This window comes from Tachypleus tridentatus, chromosome 7 (assembly GCF_004210375.1).
Source record: "Tachypleus tridentatus isolate NWPU-2018 chromosome 7, ASM421037v1, whole genome shotgun sequence".
NCBI lineage: Eukaryota > Metazoa > Arthropoda > Merostomata > Xiphosura > Limulidae > Tachypleus > Tachypleus tridentatus.
The window spans coordinates 64,867,248-64,878,592 of NC_134831.1; the positions used below are offsets into that span (position 1 = coordinate 64,867,248).

The following is an 11,345-nucleotide window of genomic DNA, read 5'->3' on the forward strand; positions in this document are numbered from 1 at the left end:
AATGACATTGTTTCTGTGTACAGTTTTTGACTCGTGTTATTAGGAATACTGTAACCAGCAAAGTCATGGATCCACAAGTTCTTTATGATTAGATAAATATATACTTATAAGTAAAAAAAAATCCCTTATCCACTTAATTTCGGTAATCTAAAACAAGACTTTTAGCTTGCTTAGTAGGAAAACCGGAAGATACATAGTGAAAGTGTCTCAAAGTGACAGAAAAGTGCTTCTGAACTAAATAAAGATGCCGGACTTCTCTCTCACAACTTTATATGCCGACACACTTCTCAGGATAAAAACTTCGAGCGTTTCGAGAGGAACCCTAAGATAAGAAAACGCATACACATTGAAGTTTAGCCATTTAGATAACAAAAGCACGTGCACCTGCAGAACCATTCGATTTTATCAAAGAACTTGAATTTAAAACACCTATAACCAAATAGCATAAATTAACTTCCCAAACAGGCCAGTCCCAAACCCGCACCAGACAGTACGTTTCTAATGTTTGAACAAATGCAGGTGTTTGGGCGACCTAAATATATCTCTACATTTTTAAAATATCACAAAATGGTATTGGGCCTAACATGGCCTGGTGGTTAAGGCTCTCGACTCGTAATCTGAGGGTCACGAGCTCGAATCCCCGTCACCAAACATGCTCTTTTTGTTTGTTTGGTGATTGGATGAGCAGTGTACAAATTACTGGCAATCCCTAATTCGATTGGACTGAGGTCGGCAAAGAATGAGCTAGGTTTTCGGTCAGAGTAGCCAGTTGAAGTAAATGTCCTAAGAGTAGGCAGTTGATGGTATATGACAAGAAAGATTCGACTCAGATTACAAACGTTTTAGGATATAAATTGAACGAAACATCCTTTACCAGAATATGGAAGAAAAGTATGATATATTTTACTAGTTTTGCGATATACCTCAAGCGAAACGATTTGTCAAGGCATATATAAAAAAGGTAGGTTTGACGTAGTTTAATAGTTTTTACGGTATGGAATGAGTGAGATATTTTGTTTTTACAAATGTGTTTGTCTGTTGTTAAGCACAAAATTACACAATAAGTTAATTGTGCTGTGCTCACCATAGGTATCGAAACCCGATATTTAGTGTTTTAGCTTGCTTAGTAGGAAAACCGGAAGATACATAGTGAAAGTGTCTCAAAGTGACAGAAAAGTGCTTCTGAACTAATGAAAGATGTCGGAATTCTCTGTCACAACTTTATACGCCGACACACTTCTCAGAACAAAAAGTTCAGCCGTTTCGAAAGAGTTACTGCTGGGTAGTCCAAAGTGTATTACGAATACAAAATATATCATGTTTACTCCTTTCTCACGATATACGATAGACGAAACGTTTATTGTTGTTAGTAAAAAAGGAAATGTTTAATCAAATTTATTCCTTTCTTACAATATACAATGGGAGAAACGTTTTTTTTTTACATTGTTAGTGTAATAAAGAAAGTATTGACATATTTAAAGAGAGATTTGTTAAAAGAAAATTTTCGTTTGAAGCTTATTATAAAACTTTGAGTAATTTGTAAACAAAAACAAAACAAAATAGGGATTAGCTAATAATCTGTTAAACAATTTATTTTCATTGCTCGTAATAAATGAAGTTAATATTAACGAAGTATGCAGCTTTGTATAACTTATTGGGACGATACTTTCTATGAAACAGTAGTTTCAACATTTGTGATTGAAGTGAAACTTTTTTTCTCATACTTCTGGTGAGAGTAAATTAATAATTAAATAAAACATTATAAACAAACACAAATGGAAGAAGGAGATTAATATAAGTTAATAGATTATAATTTGTGAAATTAAAATCAACGTTTAAGAGAAAGTATTTCACTTTTTATAAAAAACAAATTAAAAGACTGTTAGAGCAAACATTGAACTGGCGAAAATCATACGTTTAGATTGTGGTTAACTTAAATACTTATAGGTTAGTATATTCTCTACAATAAATAGGCTTACAATTGACAACTTTCTCATGCTTAAATACATTATTCTTCACCCATTAGGCCATTTACTATTTCTTCCCAATTTTCGTATAGATTCTCAGCCATAGTTCTATCAGAATAACTCCAAGAATACATATGAAGAAATATCTCTATATGATCTTCACCATGTTATAATTGTAGTTCTTTTCATTCAAAGGGTAAGTTGTAGTTTCTATATGATAGTGATAACAGTAAACACGTGAACCAAGAGACATCCCACAGTCAAGTATAACCAAGTTAAATGGATATTTCATGAAAACGTTATTATCAAAATTAATTCACAATTCTTGGAGGTAACAAAAACAATTGGGGCAAATATTTCGATTCTGAATAAATTAATTAGTGCTGAAATTTATAATCCCAGAACGTTTATATTAATAAAAATGTGTTTTATTTCTTTTAATAAGTATTTTAATTTACTTCTCAATGGTTGTTGTTGTTTTGAATTAAGCACAAAGCTACTCAATGGGCTATCGGTGCTCTTCCCACCACGGGTATCGAAATCCGGTTTTTAGCGTTGTAAGTCCGCAGACACACCGCTGAGACGCTGGGGGACTTTCTTAATGGTTTCGAATTGTAAATTATGCAAACAGATAAAACTTCATTTAAAGCAACAATTTCTAATTCCAAAGTATATTCATTTAATTTTTGGCGATAAAAGATTTTTGCTTGATACTTGTATAATCGTGTAGATAGATGGACAGACAGGTGGACGTAAAGAACACCTGAAGTTAAATAAATCCGAATATATTTCAAGCTTTAATCTATCGATGAATTTGAGTAAAGTGTGGAAATAATTGCGGAGAAATTTGTTTTAACTTCCTCTCAATATTCCATCTTTGGAACATGTATCAGAAAATGGTGGCTGTCCAATAACTGAAATTTCAACCAGTTAATTCTCATCACTCCAGCTAAGAAAATGATGGAAAACTGGTGATGAGGTTTGTATGATATAGCTTTTTGTTTGTTTGTATTATAGTTATAGTTCTTTGCTCTGCTAGTAACTAGGCTGATAAAGTCTTTCGATAGTCTGACTACCGTTTTATTATCAGATGATAATTAATAAGTTTCACAAAAGAACATACTAAATTGGTAATAATAAAGTAACTAATGAATAACTTACCCTCGTGACAAACACCTCTACATGTTCCTACGTCCACCTCTACTTCATAAGGTGAGTGTTCATAAAAGATAACTCGGTGGGAGGTTCTAGCACATTGTTCTGATTCAGAAACGCAATGACAACTGTCCACAACTTCAACATCAGAAGGTCCTCTCTGCAGATGATGTTTCTGGACTCGTGTAACCAGTGGCTGACAAACTTCCCTTTTATCCTGTTCAATATACAAAAAAAAAATATTTCATTAAAACATTTTTTCTAATTAAAATATTGTATGCTATTCTTATTATAAAGTGAAGAATGTTCTTCAAGAAGGAAAGGCCCGGCATGGCCAGGTAGGTTAAGGCGTGCGACTCATAATCTGAGGGTCGTGAGTTTGCATCCCCGTCACACCAAACATGTTCGCCCTTTTAGCCGTGGGGGCGTTATAAGGTTACAGTCAATCCCACTATTCGTTGGTAAAAGAGTAGCGCAAGAGTTAGCGGTGGGTGGTGATGACTAGCTGCCTTCCCTTTAGTCTTACACTGCTAAATTAGGGATGGCTAGCGCAGATAGCCCTCGAGTAGCTTTGCGCGAAATTCAAAAAACAAAACAAACAAATCAAAAAAGAAATAAAAATGCCATCCATCACCTTTAAAATGTATCTTTTCTTTCCTTTATGGAGTTTCTTCCCAACTTATGACAAATGGCATCATTTCCTCAATGTTTTTTAAGGAAAAATAAGGAGATCAGCTGATAATAAAGAAAGTTGCTCATTGCTATTTTGTTCTGTTTATGACCACACCGAAAATTATAATTTTAACTGTAACGTATAATTTATGAATAACATTGTCTTTATTGTTTTCCATCTTTACAAGAGTTTCCTCTTTCAGGTCATTTTGCTGTGTAGTATCATGAGCTCTGATATTAAACAGTATAATTCATGATTTTATTGTGCCTTCTGTTGTGCCAAATACGATATGCTATCCTGTTATAATCCAAGTTAATGAATGACCTAGAGATTTGAGATAAACAATTAAAACTGTAACCATACAGTAAGTTGCTGAAAACTGATACCCAACGACTGATCAACTAACACAGTTTAACTTACTGCCTTATAGTACTTAAAGTACTTACAGTAAGTTCAGTTATGGCTTGGATAATATTACATTTAGGTTAATAACTGTTTTAAACTCTTTAAAATTCTTCATGACTGTTTGGATAAAAGGAAATCAAATTTGAGAGTAATCACTACTTTGGACTCACTACAATAAGGAGTTGTAAACCACTACTAGTAGAAGTCGATATTTAATCATATTTTGCTCACCAGTGGCACAGCGGGAATGTCTGCAGACTTACAACACTAGAAACCGGATTTCGATACCCGTGATGGGTAAAGCACAGATAGACCAATGTGTCGCTTTGTGCTTAATTACAAAAAAAACAACAATAATATTTTATCTGTGTTTACCTGAAAATAATTCATCTATCAAATTCCAAAACTAATAATACTGTTAAATTAATCTTCATCTGAAATCCCTTATTTAACAGCCATAAATTCTGTATTTTACTTTAAAGGAGAGCATCGATTCTAAAATGAAAAGGTTGAATTACAATGGAATGTTAGTATTTACTTTTAGGTTTGGCCATATGACCATAACTCTTTACGTTTCACTTTAGAAACACGATTTGGGGGCGTTGTTCTAAGCCAAGCTTTCAAATTAACCCTGGAACGTCATTTTAAGGACTCTATTAATCCATAATACCCAGTGTTATGACTGCATATCTAACGTTTGCAATCTAGCGTTAAAATTACCTCGCTATTTTAATATGGAGACCTTTCATGTGAAAGGAATATATTTTCAATGCTATTGAAAAGATGTAATAGTATATATAGTGTTGTTGCATGGAAACATTAATAATCAGAATTAGACCTATTATCGTTTTTCACAAAATCACCAGGATTGATATTGGATGCGTGACACATACTGGAAACCTAAAAACATAATCTTTTTTTTTACTCTATTTAACATTGTTTTCCAATCTTCATTTAACGATACATGAATTTCAATTTCTGAGATAGACTGAAAATGTAAACAGTCAGACTAATTTTTCTAATGGTTTGAGTGGACTTTTTTATGAACTTTTTTCTGTCTATAATTTTGAACAAGGTGATATTCTGATCACTGTACTGTGGTATTCAAACTGATTTTAAGCCAATTACAGGATTTTTTTTTAATTTAACCAAAACATGTTGATAAAGTATTTAGTTTTTATACGAGTTAATTAACCAACGAATGGAATATTTCATGAAATTAAAACTACATTAAAAATTCAAAAGCAAAACAAAAATAAATGAAATGTCACTTTGTGTGAACCTTTCTGACCTGCAATAAATTGGTGATGTCAAATCCTTGAAGGCTGGAAAAGCTTTCCTTTGGTTGTGTGCTGTTCTGGTATCGCTTATGATGATGGTTCCTATGGCGACGATGATGTTGTTTCTTGCAAGAACGTCGACATTTTCCAACGTCTACATATCTTTGAACACCTGTAATATCTAACAAACTTATTGATTAGTTTTCTTGTTACAGATTTTATGATTCATTACTGCTGGTGGGTAACGTTTTAACATAAACTCTTGTACGTTGTTTTTTTTTTGTTTTGAAATTTTGCGCAAAGCTATACGAGGGCTATCTGAGCTAGCCGTCCCTAATTTAGCAGTGTAAGACTAGTCATCACCATCCACCGCCAACTCTTGGATTATTCTTCTATCAACGAATAGTGGGATTTGTCGTAACATTATAACGCCCTCACGGCTGAAAGGGCGAGCATGTTTGGTGCGACGGAGATTCGAATCCGCGAACCTCAGATCATAAGTCGAACGCCTTAATCCATCTGGCCATGCCGGGTCAACTCTTGTATGAAAGACCCTTGAAACAACTAGTAACGAATTCATATAATAGACATAAATCAAAACATCCTCTTCTTTGTTATATCTCATAGAACTTTATTGATGTGGCCACATGATTCAACTCAAGTTTGCTATGTAAAGGTTAATATTCTAAATCTGGTAATTATAAGGTTAACATTTCCTAGTTGTTAGAGCTGATGGACAAGAAAGAAGACAGCTTGTAAGCGATAACTATCGTCAACTCTTGAACTACTTACTATTACATGAACGAATATGTTGTTACTCTTTATTGGACGCACTGTCTTAGAATTTGGAGCGCATTTGCGTGGAAACGGAGTGCGAACCACGAATGCAATGTGTCACATTTCGGGCACACTAACCAATAGATGATGCCTAGCCCATATGACTAAATACGTTGAAGTAACATTCTGTTTGTTTGTTTCAAGTGAAAAAAAAATGCAATACGCTATCTGCACTGCTCCCATCACAGGAATTGAGCCTCCATGGTTACATTATCTGTGATACACAAACTTACGATATAAATTCCATGTGTTGAATATCTCCTTCAAAATACAACATTTAATTACAAACTCTTCTGATATTATATTATGTGTGATATAAAATATTCTGATATTACATTCCATGTGTTACAGAAGTCGTTGTTGTAACCTGTAATTACAGCAGGTACAAAGCAGTTCATATGGATTATCATAATGTAATTTCCACATTTTTATATAGATGAGAACTTACGTAATAGCGTAACCAAAGGAAAAAAATCTTTCCATAGTGGTGGTTAAATCACTGAAGCCATCGATGAAATTTCCTGTTGCTAATAGTAAAGTTAATAGAATTGTGTGTGTATTTTCTTGTAGCAAAGCCACATCGGATTATCTGCTGAGCCCACCGAGGAGAATTGAATCCCTGATTTTAGAGTCGTAAATCCGTAGACTTACCGCTCTACTAGTGGGGGGAGCTACAGAATTATAGAATGTGTTTATAGACCTACTGATCACTAGTCAAAATGGTTCAAATATCTCTAAAAAATTAGATAGTTAAGCCTCACTTAGAATACTTTGTGCAGTTTGGTCTTTAAAAAATTATACTGACATACTGAAAATGGTTTGGAAGTAGGATAGAATGGCTAACTTATAGGGATAACTATTAACTTATTTTCTGTTGAGAAAAGAATGACAAGTGGTGATCTTATTTAAATGTCAAAGATTATCCCGGAAATTGATAGGCTAAAGACCTCTGATTTCTTTCTTCTCTATCATGGAAATAATTAAACGAGAGTATAGAAGTTTATAATTTGGAAATGACAGGCAAGGCTCTAGTTAAGACCAAGTGATTGGCTTATGGAACGAGTTGTCGGCATCAGTAGAGGCTAGCGGTTTAGAATAGGGTAAGAAGATAATCGCTCGTTTCTTAAAATTAAAAGTTGGATTTATATGGTTGCTTTTCTTAAGACTGTGTATGCAAGGACAGTCTGGAAAGTCCAAATAGTTCCTTATTTTCCGTAAGTTATATTATCAGATAGTCATAATGTAGTACATGTTATGTATTAGAAACATATTTGATAGTCCGTTATTTGTATTATTAAATCACAATCAGCATATTCTTAAAAATAAAATAACGCAAACATTGTTCTAACAATGAATTTTTCTGGGTTGAAGAATGATAGGTGATTTTATATTTAATTGTTTACAACTGATACTCTCTAACAGCAGCTCCTCTTTATTACAAAATTCTCTTACAGGGTATGTCTCAAACTTATAATGCTAGAAACCGGGCACACCACAGATTACCCTTTGTTGAGCTTTCTGCTTTATTATCAACAACAATTCTTAGTAGGAATCCCGATTAATACGTGTAGAGTGTGTGTGTATGTTTTCTTATGGCAAAGCCACATCGAACCTCTGACATCGGGGTCAATAATGCATGTAGAATTCTATAACTATACGTGATGGCGAGAAACCCACTTGAAGTAAACTTGTATCTCAAGGTGTATTAAAACGTTTATTAAAATAAAGCAAAGAACAACGTTTCGACCTTCTTAGGTCATCTTCAGGTTAACAAAAGCATCTGATATAAAGTATTTGCAATACAGAATTCGTTATAATTATGTATTTTATATCACACAGTCTTATAACAGAAAATATTATGACTATCTAGCAGTATCAATCTTGAGTTATATTAATCTTTGAAATCACATATCCTGTACTATATCACAATCAGAACTTTCTATTTTTTTCCCTTAACGCAGAAAAAACCACAAAATAAATGCGTATGATTTAAATCCCTTTCAGTACACGTTTATCATATAGCACAATTTATATTACAAAATCCGCTAATAGCACGCACCTTTTATATTACACAATTCACTAATAGTAACTGTTAATAATTTAGAATGTTTACATTAACGACAAAATCGGTTTACGGTTTTGGTGCTTCCTGTCAAATAAATACAAATAAAATAGTTGATTATGAAACAGTTTCAGTTTATTTCTTCTGTGCAAATATGGCTAACACTATTGACATCAAAACTTACAGAATGTTTTATTTATTCGTGTAAATAAGTGCAAATGATAATGTTAAAGTTCTAAAAAAATTATTTCGTATTTGTATAAATGTAAAAGTAATGCGGACAGTTAACCAATTTATTTGAATACTTGAATAGATACTTTATCTAATGTACACATAAGTAGATACTTTATACAGTATACATATTAGTGTATACATTATTTAGTATACACATGAATAGATACTTTATCTAATGTACACATAAGTAGATACTTTATACAGTATACATATTAGTGTATACATTATTTAGTATACATTATTTAGTATACACATGAATAGATACTTTATCTAATGTACACATGAATAGATACTTTATCTTGTATACATATTAATGGACACTTTGTTTAGAATAATGTGAGTGGAACTTTATCTAGTATACATATTAATAAACACTTTTCCTATTTTACTTGAATATTCGAGTAAACTCTGTATTTATTCGAGTTATATTTATTAATGAACACGTGGCTCATCATGGTTATAAGCACTACAGTTTACTTATTCTAATGTTATATAAGAGAAACCTTCAACGTATTCGAGTTATACATTTTTTGTGGCAGTTTGAATTATGTCTTTTATTCATATTACGTTCACAGCCTATACACACACACACACACACATACATATACGCACGCACACACACATACATATACACACACACACATATATATATATATATATATATTGGTCGAATGTTAAAACGCGCTTAGTAGCTAAAATTTGCATAAATACTGTAAAGTGCGTCTACCATAAATAAGTGAGAGGTAGTTACAAAAATAATTGGGTGGTTAAAATTGATTTATAAGACTATACAGAATGTCATTAAATGACGTCAGTGCTTTCTATCATCAGTCTTTATTCTTTTTGTTTCATGGTCTTGTAATTATATTTAAAGTAGTAAGGACATTTGCTACTGTTAGTTATAACTGATTAAATGTGCAACTTGCTCACAAATTTATAGCAATTCCATCTAATATATTTTAATTAATATCCATAATGTATAAATGTAAGTATGTGCAGCAAGACGAATTATTTGAAACTGCTTTAAATTTTAGTTTATTTTTCGTTTCTATGTGTCTTAGAAACCAGCTTGGTCTTCTTTCTTGTTTTCCAGTGACTGTAGAGATTCAAAATCAAAATGTTTTTCACTTCAGGTACTACAAAGCAAAGAAAATATCTTCATATATCTTGACTGAGTCATTTAACACAAGAACTCACAGTTTGGGTATGCCTGCGCTTGCTGTTATGTTTTTTATGACCAGTGTAGATGTTTCTAGAATCTTCAAAGACCATTAGTTTTGATGGCGGTGAGACAGATGCCCTTTAATCTGTTGTATTTATTACCTTTCCTTATGATGACTGTTAAAGACTTAAGGGAAAATGGTTGTTCTGTGACTATATGACCATAAGAAAAACGAAGAATATATTTGAACAAACGTTATTTTGTGGCTGTACGATCAATGAGCCATAAAGAAAGACTATCAGAATATTTGTTGTTTTAGTGTGGTTTTGGTTTTACTACTGTAAGTGCTTATATCGGAAATTAGAAAACAAAAGAGCTTACCGATTCCGATAGCTAACGGACTCATTTTACGTTCACAGCAGTTACATTGCCTAGGGTTGGCAAACTGTATTTTTGAAGGAATTGTTGGGGCTAAATCATCTTCAGTTGAGGGAATTTCTTCGGCATTTCTCTGGAGTAAATTTGACAAGAGTAACAAGGACATCTCTTTCCGAACTTCAGAGATTTCTTTTGGGACATCCTCGTCTTCTCGTGGTTTGCTATCTTCACTGAACGAAAAACCTGAAATTTAGAAGAAATTACAAAGTTTCTTTTTACAGATTTCTGCTTTTAATAACTCAATTTATTATCGTTCTTAAAAAATGTATATTATTTACAAACTCTCCTCAGTCGTGAATTTAGTAAAGAATTAAAACTTAAAAAATTCCCATTTACGTTTTAGGAAATAATTTGGCTAAGACTCGTTGGTCACGAAATTATCATCGTATAGAAGGTAATACTAGAAACTGTTCACAATCAAAATCATAATTTTTAATATTAACGCCATCAAAAAGTTATTTTATTCCTATTTTTAACAGTCTTTGTTTTCAGGAACTTGTAAAAAGTGAGGATCAGTATCTTCTAAAACTGAACATTTAAAACAAATTATTAATTTGTGCTTCAATAGAATGAGTCCATGTGAAAACTAACGTTTGAATATGGAGTTTTTAATGTCAGCACAATATACTTACATTGTACAACTACGCACAAAATGCTTAAGTAGCCGAAAATAACAGCAGTGTTCAGGACGTTTCGAATCATTTTGGTCTTATTGTTTTGCAAAGTCTTTCGACCAAATACAGTATTCTGAGTCTGAGGCAAGCTTTTATGAATCCTTGCAAGAATGAATGGAGTCCGATGGTTGGTAGCAAGAGAGAGGTCAAAATTGATAAACTAGTCTCTACCACGATTTCCTCCTCAAACCCTGAGGCTACTTAATTCAGTGCTGTTTACACCTTCAACTGTATGCTAAAAGCGTACAAGCGATAATTTGTCGTGTTAACGATTAGCTAGAAAGCTGCGTTAGAACCTTTTGGGCGGTTCTTTAGATTGAGACCAGCCCACGGGGACCTTAATTCTCATACTTTCATCAAATCATCACTTAGCTGGATATCACTTGTAGTTGATGAATGGTTATGACTCAGTGAACGAGGCTCATGAGTTTTGCATAATACATATAACTTTTATTGGG

General features: G+C 32.9%; 1 protein-coding gene across 1 annotated transcript in view; it reads right to left on the minus strand.

The window, feature by feature from the left end:
• Positions 1-11,061, minus strand: part of LOC143258009 (uncharacterized) — a 56,742-nt gene extending 45,681 nt beyond the window's left edge. The window contains exons 1-4 of the mRNA XM_076517051.1: positions 10,846-11,061; positions 10,157-10,396; positions 5,492-5,661; positions 3,129-3,339 (exon numbers count right to left, since the gene is read on the minus strand). Coding sequence (XP_076373166.1) covers positions 3,129-3,339; positions 5,492-5,661; positions 10,157-10,396; positions 10,846-10,915 — 691 coding nt within the window. The 5' untranslated portion in view covers positions 10,916-11,061. The remainder of the gene's footprint in view (positions 1-3,128; positions 3,340-5,491; positions 5,662-10,156; positions 10,397-10,845) is intronic.
• Between the last annotated feature and the right edge of the window lie 284 nt (positions 11,062-11,345).